Source organism: Mustelus asterias, chromosome 5 (assembly GCF_964213995.1).
Source record: "Mustelus asterias chromosome 5, sMusAst1.hap1.1, whole genome shotgun sequence".
NCBI lineage: Eukaryota > Metazoa > Chordata > Chondrichthyes > Carcharhiniformes > Triakidae > Mustelus > Mustelus asterias.
Genome location: NC_135805.1, coordinates 35,563,833 through 35,586,743, shown reverse-complemented (window position 1 = coordinate 35,586,743; position 22,911 = coordinate 35,563,833). Strand labels below are relative to the sequence as shown.

Below are 22,911 nucleotides of genomic sequence, written 5' to 3'. Positions count from 1 at the left end.
TTCAAGCTCTACAAATCATTTTTCACCATTATTCCTGTGGTCACTCTCAGCCACTGATACTTGTCCAGGGTGCACTGAGATGTTAAAGGACATCAACTCATTGTTGGCAGATTTATTTGCCGAGTGTGTCCCCAAACTCTGTTACAACACCTGTCCCTTGTGCTCCAGAAGAGCTGTAGCGGCCCCACCGTGCACTTCAAAAGAAAAGCAAAACACCGGCTAGATACATTCAAGAAAATTGATGTTTTTTTAAAAATAGATGACCAGCAAAAATAATGAGGACTCCTTACTTTATGACTAAAAGGATGGAGTGGGAGAAGGAAGATAGTGGTGATGGGATATTAGCTTGCCTTTGATTGTGTTGACATTGCATTGAATCAGAGCGCAATAATGCTGAACATCAAGGAGCCCATAACAGACAGCTCCCTTCAAGGTCAAAGGGCCTTTAGTGGCTCATACTACTCAAAAAGCAGAAGATGAATCTTAACAAATAGCTTCCAACTTGACTTGAGTAGGAGCACAGGCATTTAACCAAATCTTAATTTATAGAACTCAGGGAGATATCTTAAAATGGAAGCAACAGCTCTCCCTCTGACCCTGACCCATCAATTCCTGCCCATGAAATTTATTTTATCATAACACAAGCAGGGCGGAACTAATCTGCTTTTGCCTTTAATAAGATTACACATTGTGAACAAAAGTGTGAATGGTGGAAATAAAATTCAAATGGTGCTTCACTCATGTGGTTGAGATGTCAACATGCTTTTGGTTACCCATAAGTGCACTGGCTTAACACTTCACAGTCAAAAAACAAAATTAAGGAAAGGAACAGAAAAGTGACAAGAGTGACAAAGCAAATGAACACATGCCAAATCCTGGAAATCTGTTGCCACAGCTGGCTGTGTACTGGTGGTTCAGTAGCTGAAAAGCAACAGGACTTATTTGGTAGGATGCTTGTATTTTCCAGCAGATAAGAACTCATCTCTGCTGGAAACATTTCCCATTTTGTTTTGTTCAGGACCAGTTGGGAGCCAACTGGGCAACTGGTGAAGGCGGTTCAAAGACATCATCCTCAATAGACTCCTCAATGGGTTTCATTTTTCCTGAAGTCCTCATATACGGGGACCTCTCTGTTGTATTTAAAAGAAAACAGAAACAAAAATGAAAATCTCTGCAATCAAATGTTTGCGTCCAAGTTAATTGTCAATAGTGCATAAATCTTTCTTTTTTTAACAAACTTAATTAATTTCTTTTGAGATGCACCAAAGAAACAAAATATAGCCTTCCATAGTTTACTGACAAAGCAATGGCAAGGTTTATGTGCAAACGCTGCAGCAGCTTCAGATGAGGGAAATGTCCAATTATACAATGGAAATCCAAAGTTACTTGCTGTTGAGTTGGATCACTCTTTTTTAAAGGATCACTCTTTTCAAGAAGCTGCACAGGCATGTCAGGCCAATGCTGTAAGATTTGATGAGATGTGCTGCTCCGTCATATTTAAATGCATGCAACAGCACAAAGTTGCTTTTTGCACATTAGCTTCAAGCTTAGTCCACCACAGGAAGTAAAGTCTTGTTCATTTCAGATCCAATTCCCCTTTAACAGTGTAGCAGTTGTAAATTACTGCCAGTCAAATTTGTTGGAAGTTAAATTAAAATTAAAACTGAACTGTTCCAGAATCTGGCGGGATTTTCCGACCGCGCTCGCCTCAAGACCGGAACATCCCTCCCGAGGTCAAGGACCTTTGTGTGGTCCTGTCTCGCCTGCTACAATTGGGATGGGAAAATTCCACCTGTGGAGTCTCATACCTTCATGTTTTAATCATTCTTGAAGTTTATACAATGTCAAATTCCATTTTTTCGCTCTTTCCCCCACTTTCCTAATTACATTTTTCTCTCTTGCTATTTCCCATTCTATATCTGATCCGGCATTGCATCCATCCACTCTAATTTATACTTTTTTTTCTGTTCTTGCACTTTTCATTTCACAATCCTTCAATTTAGTGGTTAAGGATAGGCACAGTTTCTTGTCCTGTTCACTCTGCTCTCAGGTACCCCATCATCCTCACTGCAAAGATCATGCTTTCAACAACTTGCAATACAAATAATTAAAAACCGATGTGTGTATTGGCAAACTTAACTAATGGCTGATGCCATTGCATGCCTGCCACAGAAAATTATTGTCCATTGTATTCCTATCTAAGTTTCAAAACAATAAATGAATGGTAATTTACATGGTTGCTTATAGCAGCTGGTTTCAATGGCACCCCATCCACAGTCACTCCCTCCACCCTCAATACAGAGTAGCAATAGTTTGTACCAGCTACAAAATGCACTGCAGGAACTCACCTAGGCTCCTTAAACAGCACCTTCCAAACCCACAACCTCTACCATCTAGAAGGACAAAGGCAACAGATGCATGGGAGCACCATAGAATTATAGAATCATGTAGTGCAGAAGAGGCCCTTTGGCCCATCGAGTCTGCACCGACACATTACCACTACGTGGAAGTTCTCCTCCAAGGCACTCACCATCCTTAGCCAAATAAAACTAAAAATGTTACATTGAAGGTAAAAAGTTATGCAAATTAAAACAACTTAAAACTGAACAGTACTAAAATATAATTGGAGAAAGTGATGATAAAGTTTGTCTATTCCCTCCTTAGACACTACTTCTTGTCCAGCTCCATAGGCCTATTAAAACAATAAGAGATCTTTTAGCTATAGATTTAATCTAACCATCCATCAATATCAATCATTTTCAACTCAGATTCAGTTGTATCTCTTTGAAAATTCAAGAATAAATTATTGTTCAAGGTTATTAGAAATCATGCACAGTTCACCAAAAATTTTGGGAAACAAAGAATAAGTTCCCCATTGGTAAGCTTTGTTTTATTTAAAAATACATGGTTAATACCAGGTTAAAATATTAGGTTAGGTTTTTAACACTGTTACAACAACATTTGTGCAGATTGAAGGGATACGCAAAATGTAGTTACATGCACAACCCTCAAATGCTAGAGATGGACAAACATTTTTTTGAAAATATTACAAGGAAGAACAAAGAAAAGTACAGCACAGGAGCAGGCCCTTCGGCCCTCCAAACCCCTGCTGGTAATGATATTCTAACTAAACTAAAAAAAACCTTCTGAGTTTATCCACTTTGGTGGTAAAAAAGGAAGAAAGATTATTATCTGAATGGTGGCAGTTTAGGAAAAGAAGAAGTGCAACATGACCTGGGTGTCATGGTGGAACAGTCACTGAAGGTTGGAACGCAGGTACAGCAGGCAGTGAGGAAAACCAACGACATGCTGGCATTCATAGCAAGAAGATTTGAGTGTAGAAGTAAGGATGTCTTGCTGCAGTTATACAGGGCCTTGGTGAGGCCATGCCTTGAGTATTGTGTACAGTTTTGGTCTCCTAATCTGAGGAAGGGCATTCTTGCTGTTGAGGGAGTCCAGTGAAGGTTCACCAGACTGATTCTCGGAACAGCAGGACTGACATATAAAGAGAGACTGGATCGACTGGGCTAATACTCACTGGAATTTAGAATAATGAGAGGGGATCTCATAGAAACATAAAAAATCCTGATGGGATGGACAGGCTAGATGCAGGAAGAGTTAGGGCGGCACAGTGGTTAGCATGCTGCCTCACAGCGCCAGGGACCCAGGTTCAATTCCAGCCTTGGGTCACTGTCTGTGTGGAGTTTGCACTTTCTTTCCTTGCCTGCGTGGGTTTCCTCCGGGTGCTCCGGTTTCCTCCCACAGTCCAAAGATGTGCAGGTTAGGTTGATTGGCCATGCTTAATTGACTCTAGTGTCATGGGGATTAGCAGGGTAAATGAGGGTTACAGGAATAGAGCCTGGGTGGGATTGTGGTCGGTACAGACTTGAGGGGCTGAATGGCCTCCTTCTGTTCTGTAGGGATTCTATGAATGTTCCCAATGTTGGGGAAGTGCAGAACCAGGGGTCACAGTCTAAGAATAAGGGGTAAGCCATTCAGGAATGAGATGAGGAAGAACGTCTTCACTCAGAAATTTGTGAACCTGTGGAATTCTTTACCACAGAAAGCAGTTGGGGCCAGATCATTGGATATGTTCAAGAGGGAGCTGGGCGTGGCCCTTGCAGCTCAAGGGGTATGGTGAGAAAGCAGGAGTGAGATACTGAAAGTGCACAATCAGCCATGATCATATTGAATGGTGGTGCAGGCTCGAAGGGCCAAACCGCCTACTCCTGCACCTATTTTCTACGTTTCTATATTCCTTACTCAGTCCACTTCGCTCTATTCCCTCCCTATTCATGTACCCATCCAGATGCCTCTTAATGATGTTAATGTGCCTGCTTCCACCACCCACTTCCTCTGGCAGCAAGTTCCAAGCACCCACCACTGTCTACGTGATAAACATCCCCCGCACATCTCCCTTAAACCTTCCCCCTCTCATCTTGAACTTGTGCCCCACTGTAGTTGGCACTTGCACCCTGGGAAAAAGTATCTGACTATCCACCCTGTCTATGCCTCTCATAATTTTGTAGACCTCTATCAGGTCTCCCCTCAGCCTCGGTCTTTCCAATGAAAATAATCCGAGTTTATTCAATCTCTCCTCATAGCCAACGTCCTCGAGACCAGGCAACATCCTGGTGAACCTTCTTTGCACTCTCTCCAAAGCTTCCATGTCCTTCTGATAGGCGACCAGAACTGCACGCAATATTCCAAATGCAGCCTAACCAAGGTTTTATATAGCTGCAGCATGATTTCCCAACTCTTGTAGTCAATGCCCCAGCCAATGAAGGCAAGCAGGCCAAATGCCTTCTTACCCAAGTTAGCCACCTGTGTTGCCACTTGTATGGAACTGTAGCCCTGCACGCCCAGATCCCTCTATATCTATCACTGTTACTATAATAGTGTGGGATGGTTTCCTTCCTTTATCTGGTCCTCTCCTGAAGCACAGGGGTGAGGCTGTGACTGTAACATATGCTAGGAAATCACTCAAACCATGGATCAACTTGGGATTTTCCCAGGCTATATGGGTGGGTACTAAATGAAGAACATTTATCCACTGAGCCATTAGGGTTAACAGCCTTGGCTAGTCTGCTTGTATCAATACAGTACAGAATTTTGCAATTTAGACATCAGTACAGAACCATTAAATCAGAAAAGAACAACAGGCCTTGTTACATATTCGCCCATCGTGTAGTTATAAATAGTTTCAAATTTTCCCATTCATCCAAAAGGAGAAGCATAAAACAGACTATGGAAAACTCAATGGAATTCTTTGCCACAGAGTGCTGTGGAGGCCAGGTCATTGAGTGTCTTTAAGACAGAGATAGATAGGTTCTTGATCAATAAGGAGTTCAAAGGTTATGGGGAAAAGGCAGGAGAATGGGGTTGAGAAACATAGCAGCCATGATTGAGTGGCGGAGCAGACTTGATGGGCCGAATGGCCTAATTCTGCTCCTATATCTTATGGTCTAGCCAAGAATTGAAAGAGAGACTCATGACCAAGTAGGCAGGTTTGATTGACAGGCGATCACTGAAAGTTGGTTAAGATCCAACTGTTGGAACAGTCAAGAAAGATCACAAGGCATGTTACAGGAAAAATACAGAAAAATAAACAATGGCCAAATGGCTTTACAACTGAGAGTTACAAATTAGGTTAAATACTTTAAATCTTGCACTATTACCATATCAGGTGTGGGTTGCAGTTATAATGCACAAGTCCTTCTAGTATGTAACTTTAGGCTTGAAACCGTAGTCAGAAAAGGAAGAGAGTTCGAACATCCAGTGCACACACAAGATTATCTTGCTATTCTTCAAGTAGTGCATCTAATTTCAAAAAACACCATTTTTGACGATGCAAAACTCTATTAATACTGAACTAAAATTCTAATCTGGCTTGTGTGCCCAAATCCGGGAGCAGTGCTTCAACCTACAATCTGGTAGGATCCCTCTCAAGGGCGTTCTAGTTAATATGAGTCATCACGGCAACTTTGATAAATTACTTTCCCTTTTAAGGCTTGGTGATTTAATCAGGATTTCTCTGCAATTAGAAAAAGATTAAATTCTGGGTTTATAATAACGTACTGACTTCTTTTTTCCAGTACCTGGGACCATGTAGTTAGTCGCAATCGGACCAAGCATGAACAAAATGCAGCAGTTGACTCCTTTCAGACATGTTAGAGCAGTCTTGCAGGTTAGTTCCTTTTTACAAAATGAAAACAACATAAAGTGTTAACGTCAGGCACATAAAATCCACAGACACACAGGGGAGTACACAGCTACCGCGACAACCTTGAATTCATACTGTCAGGCATGGAATTAGGTCAGAAGACAGAACCAGCTGAGGGTTGGCCTGTCGGGTTGCGTCAAAAAGACTGAATCTGCTTTGAAAGTTTTACACCAGGTTTTACTTTTTCTTGGACTAGAGCAGTAAAGCTTATTTGTTATCAGGTGGGAAATATAGAAAATATTCTTAAGTTTTCTCTATTTAACTGACAAGAAGAAACTTTAAAGAACATTTCCTCAGAATATTTAATGGGTGGTTTAGAAGTCTGTGATACAGATCAATTCAAGAACAGCTTCTTCCCCGCTGCCATCAAGCTTTTGAATGGACCTACCTCATATTAAGCTGACTTTTCTCTACACCCTGGCTATGACTGTAATACTATATTCTGCACCCTCTCCTTTCCTTTTCCTTCTATGGACTGTATGTTTTTGTCTGTATAGTGAGCAAGAAACAATACTTTTCACTGTACCCCAATACATGTGACAATAATAAATCAAATCAAAATTTTACATGTGTGGAAAGAATGGGTGGGATAAACTGAAAGATGTTTTAACACTACTTTCTTGTAAAAAGTGTCAAAAGTGTTTCTTGGGTTAGACATCATAGTCTGAAGTGCGTATGAATATGGCCTAGTAGAAACCTAGCTGGATATAGGATATAATTATTTGGAAGCAGGGAGTTATTAGTTTGATGACTGGCATTAGCAGGGGAATGGAATACGCGCTGGAAATGTATGTGGAATATGTATCATTAGTGATCTGTGTGATGCACCAGCGTTAAGGACTGTATTTTACAGTATGTTCTTTTTATAGATGATGTTAAGGTATCACTTTAAGGATATTATGATATGCTGGCAGCAGAGATGGAGGAGGAAGGGCTTTGAAAACCCTGTTCGATGATAATGGGTTAGTTTTGTTTGAATTAAGCAAACCTCCTGGTTAAGCCTGATTCATAATTTCGAGCAGTTAGTTTGACGGTATGTGATTGAATATTGAAAATTGCAATTTCTTAATGCTTGCAAGCAGGATGAAGGAAGGTGCCATTTAGTTGATGCTCACGGATTGACGAAGCAGTAGAACCTCCATGAAGAAAATGTGACATGCCATCTTCTGTATCACTGCTGCTGGCCATACTGTTTCTCATTTTCATCATTGAAAGCTGGGAACATAGACTTGGCTGTCGCTCAAGCTTCTTGGCAGTCTGTTAGAAAAAAGGAAACTTGATTTTCAGAAACAAGATAAACAGAATGTTGTTGCTCAATGTTAATCACTTACTGTTGAATGACTAGCTGGCAGTCTATTCAAGGAACCTTACACAGCACTCACTTTTTCTGGGACAGTTGCTATTATGAAATTTGCCCTATATCTCTTAAGTAGATAGGAAGTGGGCGGCACAGTAGCACAGTGGTTAGCACTGCTGCCTCACAGTGCCAGGGACCTGGGCTCAATTCCTGACTTGGGTCACTATCTGTGTGGAGTTTGCATGTTCTCCCTGTGTCTGCGTGGGTTTCCTCCGGGTGCTCCGGTTTCCTCCCACAGTCCGAAAGATGTGCTGATTAGGTGCATTGGCCATGCTAAATTCTCCCTCAGTGTACCCGAACAGGCGTCAGAGTGTGGCAACCAGGGGATTTTCACAGTAACTTCATTGTAGTGTTGATATAAGCCTACTTGTAACAATAATAAATAAACTTGAAACTTTATATTTCCAGCTACTACACAAGGACCACTCAAGGCGCCATTTTCAACTTTGAACTGGATGATTACCAGCCCAGCTATATATATTTTTGGACTGGGAGGTAACCCTGAAATAGCAATTCCTCTAAGATAACCTTTGGTTAAAACAGTACTAGCTTCCTGAGACAAAATTAATTTGCCCTATTATGATCTTGTAACTAACAGAACCATTCTTGGAAACTCTTATTCTTATTAAACACACACAGGTCCAATTGCAGATGCTCGGGAGAGGAGGTCGACTCAGCTGGCCTTTCCGTCTAGGGTAAATATTCAAGATAGCTTCCTGATACATTAATCAGGAGTCTTCGCTAGCATAATAAAAACTCAGGGCTACAAGGCAAAAGGCTCTCTTTCCACAGAGACCATTTGGGCTGCTCAGGAGCTCCCATGACCAGCGATCTTTGAGGTCCTACTGACTTGTTTCCCCCCCCTTTCCATGAAAAAAGCAAAGTACAGAAAGAACCATCATCAATTCCAGTTCCAATTTTAGATGTGAGTTTTCACCATGAAGTGCTGTACTTCCCACTTTATTTTGGAAAATGATCTGTTTCCAGTGTTAAATATTGTATACAAGTTACGGCGGCACAGTGGTTAGCACTGCTGCCTCACAGCACCAGGGACCCGGGTTCAATTCCGGCCACAGGTGGCTGTGTGTGTGGAGTTTGCACGCTCCCCCCCGTCTGCGTGAGTTTCTCCGGGTGCTCCGGTTTCCTCCCACTCTCCAAAGATGTGCGAGTTAGGTTGATTGGGGAAATTTAGCATGACCATTGTGTCAGTGGGATTAGTTTGGGGTTACCGGAATAGTGCCTGGGTGGGATTGTTGTCGCTGCAGGCTCCATGGGCCAAATGGACTCCTTCTGCAGTGTAGGGGATTCTATTTGCCTGTTGAGTAGATTTATTTAATGTTTGATTAAGACTGCCTGGTAATAGATAGATTGTCTGCAAAGTCCTAAGTTTAGCTTTCTGCTCTGTTTGGAAAAATAAATTAGTAAAATACATCAAGTTTGCACTGGATATTGACACCAAGTTTGGCTCTCTTAATCCCTACTCCCTGTAAATAGTTATTGGAAAACACAATAGGGAATATTTTACAACTATTCCCAGGATACAATATTCAAGTGAGGCATATTAAAATTGGTAGCAACATGCACTGTGATCTACATATGTTGTGTTTTATACTAAGTTCTCCCCGTGTCTGCATGGATTTCCTTTGGGTGTTCCAGTTTCCTCCCACAGTCCAAAAGACATGATGGTTACGTGCATTGGCCATGCTAAATTCTCCCTCAGTGTACCCGACCCAGAGTGTGGCGACCAGGGGATTTTCACAGTAACTTCATTGCAGTGTTAATGTAAGCCTACTTGTGACACTAATAAATAAACTTAAAACCTTAAACCTTCTAGAGAGCTCGGCAAACTCATCTGTTACTAGAAAGCCCCAATTTAAATCTCAAAGTATGTCGTCAAGCATTCCCTTAAAATAACAACATTTGGGGAGAAGGGGATGGGGAAGGTGAGGGGGCCAAAATATATAATATCCAGTGAATAGAGCACGTAACTGTGCGTTACAAAAGACTGCAGAAGGTGTACGTTTTATTGGAAATATAACTTTCCCTAAAGTGTGACAATAATATGTACAGGGGATTTCGACTACATTTCCTACACAGCTACATAGCAGAATAAGAGCTGGTCTGAGGAAATTCTGGGCCACAATTTCTGAAATAGACTCACTACTGACTTATAACAGAATACACAAAGAAAGTATAGATCCTGACATAATATTAGAATACGCAACAGAGCACCATATTATCGTCCTCAGCCTTTTCAGTAAGAAGTCTGACAACACCAGGTTAAAGTCTAACAGATTTATTTGGAATCACGAGCTGGAAATTGGAATGCATCTTATATTCCAGCGCTTCGAAAACTCGTGATTCCAAATAAACCTGTTGGACTTCTTACTGTGCCCACCCCAGTCTAACGCCGGCATCCCCACATCAAGCCTTTACATTGTTTAAACAATCATTTTGTTCAATAATTTGGTCCCCACCGGCTCTATCCTTCCCTTCCACCTCTACTATTGTACCTTGTCTTTATTTTTTCATGGGATGTTGACGATGCTGGCAAGGCCACAATATGTTGCCCATCCCTAATTGCCCCTGAACTGAGTGACTTGCTAGGTAATTTTAAAGGACAGTTAAGAATCAACCGCATTGCTGTGGGTCTGGAGTCCAATGTAGGCCAGACCATCTAAGGACAGCAGATTTCCTTCCCCGAAGGACACAAGTGAGACAGATAGGTTTTTACAACAATCGATGACAATTGTCAGGGTCACCGACACTGGAATGCACGTTATATTCCAGATTTATTGATGGAATTTAAATTTCACCAGCTACCATGGTGGGTTTTGAACCTGTGTTCTCACAGCATCAGTCTGGGTCTCTGGGTTACTAATCCAGTGACATTACCACTCGGCCACCATCTCCCTGAATTACCAACTTTCCAATGGCCATTCTCCATATGTGAGCCATAGTCAACAGACTATTTCAACAAAAGGACATCACAGCCAAGCCTGTTCTTGTTAGCTTGTTGGCGCGCACGCAACACACACACACACACACGCATGCACGCACGCACACAGAGAGAACAAATGGGACCAATTAATGTACTCTGCTGCCATTGGTGAGACTAAGTAATTTAATACAAACTAGGATCTGGATCAAACCTGGGCCCCTGTGATCTGTACGTCTTAGTAATGGTGTCAATGCACTGAAAGCAGTAATATGTGGGTAGGAGTGGAAGAACAAGTGGATTAAATTAAAAGCTCTTTTCCCCACTCCAATTTTATGTGAAGTTCTTCACCTTTCCCACCAACCTTCAGGCTGCCAAATCCATAACTCCCATTCCAGGATTATTAACTTTGCTTCATAAAGATTTAGGGCTGATATTTTCACCATTCAACATTAAGAGCATTGTCAACATTAAGAGCATTCAAATGGTTATTGGATAAACATATGGATGATATTGGAATAGTGTAGATTAGAGGGGCTTTAGATTGGTTTCACTGGTCGGCGCAACATCGAGGGCCGAAGGGCCTGTACTGCGCTGTAATGTTCTATGTTCTATTCTGACTGCTGTCAAACTGACAGTAATTTAACTGAATTCAGACAATTCCCTTGCTGGGTTTTACCAACTGATTACAAGATGAAGGGCGCAGCAAGATTAGGGGGCAGGATTCTCCAATCCCGCTCGCTCCGACCCTGCTGCCAGCGAGAATGGAGAATTTGGTGCTCAGTCAAAACTCCATTCACTGCAGTGGTGCCAGAGAATCCCGGCCACTGACCAGGTTGGGGGTTTCCAGCGTATATGTTTGCTCATCAATCCTTGCTTGTTTATTTTACAGTCGTAATCTTCTTGTGGAAAATCATAGAATCCTACAGTGCAGAAGGAGGCCACTCAGCCTGTCGAGTTTGCACAAACCACAACCCCACCCAGGCCCCACTCCCGCAACCCCACATATTTACCCCACTAATCCCCCTGTCACGAGGGTCAATTTAGCGTGACCAACCAACCTAACCCACACATTTTTGGAATTTGGGAGGAAACCGGAGCACCCGGAGGAAACCCATGCAGACAAGGGGAGAATGTGCAGATTCCACACAGTGATCTGAGGCCGGAATTGAACCCAGGTCCCTGGCTCTGTGAGGCAGCAGTGCTAACCACTGTGCCACCGCGCCGCCCGCACCCTCCCCCCCGCCCCAAAGGAGGCCATTCAGCCCATTGAGCCTGGACCGACCACAATTCCACCCAGGTCCTCTGCCCATAACCCAATGCATTTGCCCTGCTAGTCCCCTGCCACTAAGGGGCAATTTAGCATGGCCAACCCACCTAACCCATGCATCTTTGGACTGTGGGAGGAAACCCGAGCACCCGGAGGAAATCCACGCAGGCATGGGGAGAATGTGCAAATTCTACACAGACAGTGACCCAAGCCGGGAATCAAACCTGGGTCCCGAGCACTGTGAGGCTGCAGTGCTAACCACTGTGCCACCATGCTGCCATGGTTCTGTAATGTTCTTTAAGACTAATTTTAATTGTGTAAACATAATATTGTGTGTTTAAGTTTTCTTTTCTTTTGTTAATAAACGTTTCAATTTACTATTTAAAATATCCAAAAGTGTTATTGAAATTTGTGACTCCTGATTTCAGCATAGATATCTTCTCATAATAAATAACAAATTGAAAATTGTTGTGATAGCTTGCCAAGATTCCCTTTGGGATTTAATTAGCCCGGTAATTACCACATAACATTTGAACCTTTCAAATAAATTAACCACTCCTAAATATTCCGCACAAGTGAAATACCTGGGTGATATCATGTCATTAAATACCTAATAGTGCTCATCAAGTTTGTATGTGCAAACAAACTTGGGTGGCATGGTGGCACAGTGGCTCATAGCGCTAGGGACCCGGGTTCGATTCCTGGCATTGGTCAGTCTGTGTGGAGTTTGTACATTCCCCCTGTGTCTGTGTGGGTTTCCTCCCACAGTCTAAAGATGTACGAGCTAGGTGGATTGACCATGCTATCATGCCCCTTAGTGTCCCAGGATGCGTAGGTTAGAGCGATTAGTGGGGTTGTGGGAGTAGGGCCTGGGTGGGATTGTGGTCGGTGCAGACTCAGTGGGCCGAATGGCCTCTTTCTGCGCTGTAGGGATTCTATACTAATGAAACATGGGGGCGATCTTACCAGAAATTGGCAGTGTCAGTTCTGGTGAGAAAACTGGCCTGAAACTCTCCAGCTCCACTGAACCGTTTTCTCTCCAGATTTTGTGCTCCTTAGTCTGAAAATAAAACAGTGGCTGTGGTTTGACCTTCACTCTGGTGAGGTGGGGACATTTAGGGCAGAATTTTCTCATCCCAAACGCCACAGGATTCACAGCGGGCGGGACAGGATCCTCTTTGGAGGGTGCACTGAGCGGAAATAAAAATACACTCCCTTCGCCCCGATCATCAGCAGCATCAATCACCCGACACCCGAAAGAGGCACATGACATGCACAGGCAGCTGGAATCAAGTGAATCCCTTGAAGAGTATAGGGGGTGTAGGAGTAGAGTTAAGAGAGACATTAGGAGGGCAAAAAGGGGACACGCGATTGTTTTGGCAGATAAGGCAAAGGAGAATCCAAAGAGCTTCTACAAATACATAAAGGACAAAAGTGTAACAAGGAAGAGAGTAGGGCCTCTTGCGGATCAAAAAGGTCATCTATGTGCAGATCCACAAGAGATGGGGGAGATCCTAAATATTGCTCATCAGTATTTACAGTTGAGAAAAGCATGGATGTTAGGGAACTTGGGGAAATAAATAGTGATGTCTTGAGGAGTGTACATAGATGGTGCTGGAAATCTTAAAGCGCATCAAGGTAGATAAATCCCCGGGACCTGATGAAGTGTATCCCAGGACATTGTGGGAGGCTAGGGAGGAAATTGCGGGAGGCTAGGGAGGAAATTGCGGGTCCCCTAACCGAGATATTTGAATCATCGATAGCCACGGGTGAGGTGCCTGAAGATTGGAGAATGGCAAATGTTGTGCCTTTGTTTAAAAAGGGCTGGGAACTACAGGCCAGTGAGCCTCACATCTGTGGTGGGTAAATTGTTGGAAGGTATTTTGAGAGACAGGATCTACAGGCATTTAGAGACGCAAGGACTGATTAGGGACAGTCAGCATGGCTTTGTGAGTGCAAAATCATGTCTCACAAATTTGATTGAGTTTTTTGAAGGGGTAACCAAGAAGGTAGATGAGGGCAGTGCAGTTGATGTTGTCTACATGGACTTTAGCAAGTCCTTTGACAAGGTACCGCATGGTAGGTTGTTGCATAAGGTTAAATCTCACGGGCTCCAGGGTGAGGTATCTAAATGGATACAAAAATTGGCTTCTTGGCAGAAGCCAGAGGGTGGTTGTAGAGAATTGTTTTTCAAACTGGAGGCCTGTTACCAGCGGTGTGCCTCAGGGATCAGTGCTGGGTCCACTGTTATTTGTCATTTATATTAATGATTTGGATGAGAATATAGGAGGTATGGTTAGTAAGTTTGCAGATGACACTAAGATTGGTGGCATAGTGGACAGTGAAGAAAGTTATCTCCAATTGCAACGGGATCTTGATCAATTGGGCCAGTGGGCTGATGAATGGCAGATGGAGTTTAATTTAGACAAATGCGAGGTGATGCATTTTGGTAGATTGAACCAGGGAAGGACTTACTCAGTTAATGGTAGGGCATTGGGGAGAGTTACAGAACAAAGAGATCTAGGGGTACATGTTCATAGCTCCTTGAAAGTGGAGTCACAGGTGGACAGAGGCATTCGGCATGCTTGGTTTCATCAGTCAGAACATTGAATACAGGAGCTGGAATGTCTTGTTGAAGTTGTACAAGACATTGGTAAGGCCACACTTGGAATACTGTGTGCAATTCTGGTCACCCTATTATAGAAAGGATATTATTAAACTAGAAAGAATGCAGAAAAGATTTACTAGGATGCTACCAGGACTTGATGGATTGAGTTATAAAGAGAGGTTGGATAGACTGGGGCTTTTTTCTCTGGAGTGTAGGAGGCTGAGAGGTGGTCTTATAGAGGTCTATAAAATAATGAGGGGCATAGATCAGATAGATAGTCATTATCTTTTCCCAAAGGTAGAGGAGTGTAAAACAAGAGGGCATAGGTTTAAGGTGGGAGGGGAGAGATACAAAAATGTCCAGGGGGCAATTTTTTCACATAGAGGGTGGTCAGTGTCTGGAACAAGCTGCCAGAGTTAGTAGTAGAGGCGGGTACAATTTTATCTTTTAAAAAGCATTTAGATAGTTACATGGGTACGATGGGTATAGAGAGATATGGGCCAAATGCGGGCAATTGGGATTAGCTTAGGGGTTTTTTAAAAAGTGCGGCCTGGACAAGTTGGGCCGAAGGGCCTGTTTCCATGCTGTAAACCTCTACTACTCTGTGACCCCTGCCCATGACAACAGCCAGCATATACATCTCCCCCCACCCCTATCATCCCCATTGCCTTCACTGTCCACTCCCCAACCATCACAAATAATAGAGTCTCCGCAAATAAGACTCCCCCCAAGGGCCCATCCCAGGAATCAGTCTGGTAAACCTTCGCTGTACTCCCTCTATAGCAAGGACATCCTTCCTCAGATAAGGACACCAAAACTGCACACAATACTCCAGGTATGGCATCACCAATGCCCTGTACGATTGCAGTAAAACGTCCCTATCTCTATAATCAAATCCTCTTGCTATGAAGGACAACATACCATTTGCTTTCTCTACTGCCTACTGTACCTGCGCAACTACTTTCAGCGAATTATGCACGAGGACACCAAGATCTTGCTGTGTATCCACCTCTCTCAATTTACACCCATTCAAATAATAATCTGCCCTCCAATTATTGCTACCGAAGTGGATAACCTCACATTTATCCACCCTATACTGCATCTGCCATGCAAATGCCCACACAAACAGTCTGTCCAAATCACGCTGTCAGCATCCCCCTCACAGCTCACCCTCCCTCACTTTTATGCCGAGTATTCAGTTGGCATAAGAATTTGAGTGCTATAAAACCCAAGTTTAAGGGGAGAATTGATATGTGGATATTTGATTAGAACAGGAACAGGAACCGGCTCTGGTGTGGTGGAATAGGCTGACAGCACATAGTATTTAGGTTCACACATGAAGAATAGTTGAACATCAGACAGGATCAAGCGCCCATATGACCAAACTCAAGTACAATTTGCTACTTCGAGAGCGATAGAGGTTTAAAAGGGAAACCAAAAACAAAAAAAAAACAAACTTGGGTAATGAAAAGGTTTAAAACAATCACACAATCAAGCCCATGTAATTTTCTTTTTAATCACATCACAGCCTATTCATTATATGTTCTACATATTTTACATAGTTTATTTTATGTAAACTTAATAATGGTTCATTATGTGTCACACGCTGGGAGGTCTATGAACAAGTGAATGTATTAAAGGATATATTTAAATAGCTGCTCTTATCTCAAGACACATTTTTCATGCGAAATATTTTAAAACTGGGCAACTTTGAACGTATCAAATTCCCAATTCTCCTAGAATATTTATACACCATTAAACGTCAGCCATGCAACTCTAATACCTACTTTGTCACTTAGTGTTGGGTCATTCAAAGAATACAGCTTGTTTGTGATATCTTTGCCAATGAGATACTTAAACACTTCGTGAAGAAATGATTCCGTCTCCAGGAAGAAAGTTAGCCTCTCTCTGGACCAGCACAAAAACTTGCAGTTATCTTCAGCCACAATAGTTACCTGTAGAGAGAGGACATCATTGTGAGGGATCATCACTTTCCATGGCACAGCAAAGTGTAAAAACTACCTTGGTCTCAAATGCAAATGCTAAACGCAATGGCTTCAGTCCCAGGAGGTGGCAATAATTGAGCCCACAAACCATGAGGGACTCTGGGCCAAACCACTACTAATGATCATTTAAAGTTCATTATATCTTCGATGCAGTCTGTGTGGAAATCCCAGGGGCAAGGCGAGGTGATCGGGTTTCTAATCCTCTGAAACTATGAGAATATTAGTGAACTGACCATAGAACATACAGAACATAGAACAGTACGGCACAGAACAGGCCCTTCGGCCCACGATGTTGTGCCGAGCTTTATCTGAAACCAAGATCAAGCTATCCCACTCCCTATCATCCTGGTGTGCTCCGTGTGCCTATCCAATAACCGCTTAAATGTTCCTAAAGTGTCTGACTCCACTATCACTGCAGGCAGTCCATTCCACACCCCAACCACTCTCTGCGTGAAGAACCTACCTCTGATATCCTTCCTTTATCTCCCACCATGAACCCTATAGTTATGCCCCCTTGTAATAGCTCCATCCACCCAAGGAAATAGTCTTTGAACGTTCACTCTATCTATCCCCTTCATCATTTTATAAACCTCTATTAAGTCTCCCTTCAGCCTCCTCCGCTCCAGAGAGAACAGCCCTAGCTCCCTCAACCTTTCCTCATAAGACCTACCCTCCAAACCAGGCAGCATCCTGGTAAATCTGCTCTGCACTCTTTCCAGCGCTTCCACATCCTTCTTACAGTGAGGTGACCAGAACTGCACACAATATTCCAAATGTGGTCTCACCAAGGTCCTGTACAGTTGCAGCATAACCCCACGGCTCTTAAACTCCAACCCCCTGTTAATAAAAGCTAACACACTATAGGCCTTCTTCACAGCTCTATCCACTTGAGTGGCAACCTTTAGAGATCTGTGGATAAGGACCCCAAGATCTCTCTGTTCCTCCACAGTCTTCAGAACCCTACCTTTGACCCTGTAATCCACATTTAAATTAGTCCTACCAAAATGAATCACCTCACATTTATCAGGGTTAAACTCCATTTGCCATTTTTCAGCCCACCTCTGCATCCTATCTATGTCTCTTTGCAGCCTACAACAGCCCTCCACCTCATCCACTACTCCACCAATCTTGGTGTCATCAGCAAATTTACTGATCCACCCCCTCCTCTAAGTCATTAATAAAAATCACAAAGAGCAGAGGACCAAGCACTGATCCCTGTGGCACTCCGCTAGCAACCTGCCTCCAGTCCGAAAATTTTCCATCCACCACCACTCTCTGTCTTCGATCAGATAGCCAGTTACCTATCCAATCGGCCAACTTTCCCTCTATCCCACACCTCCTTACTTTCATCATAAGCCGACCATGGGGGACCTTATCAAACGCCTTACTAAAATCCATGTATATGACATCAACTGCCCTACCTTCATCAACACACTTAGTTACCTCCTCAAAAAATTCAATCAAATTTGTGAGGCACGACTTGCCCTTCACGAATCCGTGCTGACTATCCCGGATTAATCCGCATCTTTCTAAATGGTCGTAAATCCCATCCCTAAGGACCTTTTCCATCAATTTACCAACCACCGAAGTAAGACTAACCGGCCTATAATTACCAGGGTCATTTCTATTCCCTTTCTTAAACAGAGGAACAACATTCGCCACTCTCCAGTCCTCTGGCACCATCCCCGTGGACAGTGAGGACCCAAAGATCAAAGCCAAAGGCTCTGCAATCTCATCCCTTGCCTCCCAAAGAATCCTAGGATATATTTCATCAGGCCCAGGGGACTTATCGACCTTCAGTTTATTCAAAACTGCCAGGACATCCTCCCTCCGAACACCTATTTCCTCCAGCCTATTAGCCTGTAATACCTTCTCTTCCTCAAAAACATGGCCCCTCTCCTTGGTGAACACTGAAGAAAAGTATTCATTCATCACCTCGCATATCTCTACTGATCCATACACAAGTTCCCACTACTGTCCTTGACCGGCCCTAACCTCACCCTGGTCATTCTTTTATTCCTCACTTAAGAGTAAAAAGCCTTGGAGTTTTCCTTGATCCGACCCGCCAAGGACTTCTCATGTCTCCTCCTAGCTCTCCTAAGCCCCTTTTTCAGCTCATTCCTTGCTAACTTGTAACCCTCAATCGAGCCATCTGAACCTTGTTTCCTCATCCCTACATAAGCTTCCCTCTTCCTTTTCACAAGACATTCCACCTCTTTCGTGAACCATGGTTCCCTCACTCGGCCATTTCCTCCCTGCCTGACAGGGACATACCTATCAAGGACACCCAGTATTTGTTCCTTGAAAAAGTTCCATTTTTCATTAGTGCCTTTCCCTGACAGTTTCTGTTCCCATCTTATGCCCCCTAATTCTTGCCTAAGCGCATCATAATTACCTCTCCCCCAATTGTAAACCTTGCTCTGCCGTACGGCCCTATCCCTCTCCATTGCAATAACAAAAGACACCGAATTGTGGTCACTATCTCCAAAGTGCTCTCCAACAACCAAATCTAACACTTGGCCCGGTTCATTTCCCAGTACCAAATCCAATGTGGCCTCACCTCTTGTCGGCCTATCCACATATTGTGTCAGGAAACCCTCCTGCACACACTGCACAAAAACTGCCCCATCCGAACTATTTGACCTACAAAGTTTCCAATCAATATTTGGAAAGTTAAAGTCCCCCATGACAACTACCCTGTGACCCCCACACCTATCCATAATCTCCTTAGCAATTTCTTCCTCCACATCTCTATTACTATTTGGGAACCTATAGTAAAGTCCTAACAACGTGACCGCTCCTTTCCTACTTCTAACCTCAGCCCATATTACCTCAGTGTGCAGATCCCCCTCGAAGTGCCTTTCCGCAGCCGGTAAACTATCCTTGATTAACAATGCTACTCCTCCACCTCTTTTACCAGCTTCCCTACACTTACTGAAACATCTATACCCCAGAATGTCCAACAACCATTCCTGTCCTTGTTCTACCCACGTCTCCATAATGGCCACAACATCGTAGTCCCAAGTACCAATCCACACCCCAAGTTCATCTACCTTGTTCCGGATGCTCCTTGCATTGAAGTAGACACACTTCAACCCACCTTCCTGTCTACCGGTACCCACCCTTGACCTTGATACCTTCCCCAATACCTCACCAGTATCTCAAAATCCTATGTTGCCATATACCACAGAGTGACCAGCATGATTTTCTGTGTACACAGTTACTAACCACATCTGCTTCTCTGTGAGAGACATCAGGCGGAGACCAGGATCACCTCTATCGGAACACGTGAAGAAAAATCCCTTAAGTTACCAAAATCTGCTCTCCCTTTCTACCTGGCATTTGATTTCAAAGCAGTTGGTCAAATTGTTTGGTTCCTTCTTTGGGAAAATAGCATGCACGTAAAACCTGAATTAAGAACAATCTGACAGATATCAGTAACCGGTTCGTTAAAGATGAAAGCAATATGAGCACCTAAAATTCGGGATTTTTGCAAGTTAACTTCAAAATGTCCAGACTGTGTCATACAGGTCCAAGTTGCATAACAGAAAACATCTATTTTGTAATCACAAGAGAGAGGAGGGAAGAACAAGAGTGAGCCTCTATACTGGATGCATATTCCACCATGTAAAATGAAAGCACATGGTCTAGAACAAGGGCAAAGAACTGAAGAGAACAAGGGCAAAGGATAATTTAAACCTACACACATCCAATGTGGAAACAAAACTGTTCATTCTGGGAATCACTAATATTAAACATCTGAATCCAGTAAACTGGTGCTGTATATCCATAAATCAAACCAGGATACATTTCTCTGCTTCCACTATTCTCAAAATACGTCTCAAGTTACAAAATGTGTCAGACACTGAACACATTATAGCTTCAGTGATCGCAGAGAGCTAGAAAATAATCAATTTACAGCGCAACAGACATGATGAGTGCTGTCGTACTGGCTGTTCACGCCGCACTTCCGCTGAAGCGAGGTCGGAGTATTTGGTGGCCAGCCAAATCTCCGCTCACTGCAATGGGATGGGAAAATCCCGCCGACGTGAATGGGGATAAGATTCCGGCTGTAAGCTGTGATTTAGTTATCCATTAATTTCGAGTCGGCTAAAAGAAGTGAAGAATTGGACAACCATCACACAGGCATTTTAGAAGCGAGTGGTTTAAAGTTTTAAAGTTTATTTATTAGTGTCACAAGTAGGTTTACATTAACACTACAATGAAGTTACCGTGAAAATCCCCCAGTCGCCACACTCCGGTGCCTGTTCGGGTTTCGAGGATTAACCAGACAATGAACGGTGAGTGCTCAATCTCCCAAGCTTTATTACCTGCTAGCAAGGAGAACACACATGCAGCGCAACGCACTGTTAGGTGTTCTGTCGCTTCATGCAGATAATTGGCAGTTACAGTTAATTACAGCAAATGAGAAACAAGCAACTTTCTCATCCTTCATTTGCATACATAGTCCACCAATCACAGTATAGCTATTTGATGTTTCTTATCCAATAGAAAACCGTCTCCTTCATTAGCATAATATGTCTTAATTGGCTGCACACGTTTTAATTGGCCACTGCTAAAATGCCATGACAGCAGGAAAGCTACAGGCAACCCCTCCCTCATCCCACCCTCCCCAGTTTACAGTCCGCAATCACCCCCCACCCCTGTCTCTCTCCTCCCCCCTGTGCCTCTGTTGGGAGCTGATAAAAGCAAGCCCGTTGGTTTCACATGCACTGACTATGTAAACTCCAAAACTGGTAAAATGCACTCCACGCAGTTCTACCTGAAACTTTTCTCCTTTGTTCATCTGAGTTGATCGGAATTCAGGGGAGTCGATGAAAGAAGTGGCGTAGATGTTGTGCAGAAAGTGCCCACGATAAGAAACTTTCATCCTGTCAAGTAAAAATGTTACTGCAGAAAGATTACACTCAGAACAATCAATGCCGGGGAATCACATCATGGTTGAGAGGAAAAAAAATCTCAGTCCTGAAATTAGATTTCTATCCATCAGTAAATCTGCAGAAGCTCTTGTTTATAACATTGTCAGGAGAATTACTTCAGCCCAAATGGGTGGAAAATAATGTTCCCTCCAATAATATGACTGAAGCACGAGGTCCTGACTTTTGTATCCCAAACACTTGAGACAAAGGCCAACATTCCATTAGTCTTTGGATTACCTTTTGTACCCGTACACTCGCTATTAGTAATCCGAGTGCTGAACATCCTAACTCCTCATCCTAACTCATCTTCCGATTGGGCACTTTACAGCTTTCCGGACTGAACATTGAGTTCAACAACTTCACAGCATGAACTCTCCCCTCCACCTTCACCCCACTTCCATTTATTTTATTTCTTCTTTTCATCTCATTCATCTATTTTTATCACTTTTTATTCAGAGATTAATCATAGAATCCCTACAGAAGGAAGCCATTTGGCCCATCGAGCCTGCACCGACAACAATCCCACCCAGGCCCTATCAACGTAACCACACATATTTACCCACGAATCCCACTAACCTACGCATCCCGGGACACTAATGGGGAATTTAGCATGGCCAATACACCTAACCCACACATCTTTGGACTGTGGGAGGAAACCGGAGCACCTGAAGGAAACCCACACAGACACAGGGAGAATGTGCAAACTCCACACAGACAGTGACCCAAGCCGGGAATCAAACACAGGTCCCTGGAGCTGTGAGGCAGCAGTGCTAACCACTGTGCCACCGTGCCGCTCCATTTCTATTTCCATTCTTCCACTTTTGAAATTTCGCACTCCATCCTCCCTCCAAACGCCCCCCCCACCCCACCTTCAGTGCCAATTGCCACATTCCTCAGGTAGTCCTTTAACAATCTGTATCTTGTGCTGCCATTCACACATTCAATCATTTAATGGACGCTGTTAGCACCTTTCTCGGCCTTTATCGTCACTATTTACATTTCCTTTGTCCAATTACACCGCCCCACTCTCATATTGTGAATCTCGTCTGATTTTCTTTGCTTTCAGCTCTGACGAAGGGTCATCCAGACTCGAAACATTGGCTCTATTCTCTCTCCACAGATACTGTCAGACCTGCTGAGTTTCTCAAGCATTTTCAGTTTTTGTTTCAGATTCCAGCATCTGCAGTATTTTGTCTTCATCCTAACTCTTTGTTCCTCCATAGAAAGTTTCCCGATTTTTCTTTCTCGGACACAAGTACACCTCACACTTCCCCACATTGAACTTTATCTGCCACAATTTTGTCTACTCATTAGCTCTTTTGGGGGTCCTAGTGACTGAAGGCCTCTCTAATAGTAGCTGACAGACAGAGGCAAAACGAATGAGTGCAGAATGTAAGATTTTCAATTGAGTCGGCCCTCTGAAGTACTATGAATATTTCACCAATGTCGAACTTCATAGTTCAATCCTCCTCAACTGAACGGTGATCATGAGCTAACTTTCAGACTTACCAGGTTTCTGCTGCTAGGGGGGCATGTTGTACTAACTGAATGTTGTACTAAGCATGTTGT

At 43.3% G+C, this 22,911-nt stretch overlaps 1 protein-coding gene across 1 annotated transcript in view; it reads right to left on the bottom strand.

Moving 5' to 3' along the window:
- Positions 1 to 656: 656 nt before the first annotated feature.
- The window catches only part of popdc1 (popeye domain cAMP effector 1), a 57,602-nt gene continuing 35,347 nt past the window's right edge, over positions 657 to 22,911 (bottom strand). The window contains exons 7-10 of the mRNA XM_078213500.1: positions 21,186 to 21,294; positions 16,184 to 16,351; positions 7,339 to 7,480; positions 657 to 1,130 (exon numbers count right to left, since the gene is read on the bottom strand). Of these exons, the coding sequence (XP_078069626.1) occupies positions 1,015 to 1,130; positions 7,339 to 7,480; positions 16,184 to 16,351; positions 21,186 to 21,294 (535 nt within the window). The 3' untranslated portion in view covers positions 657 to 1,014. The remainder of the gene's footprint in view (positions 1,131 to 7,338; positions 7,481 to 16,183; positions 16,352 to 21,185; positions 21,295 to 22,911) is intronic.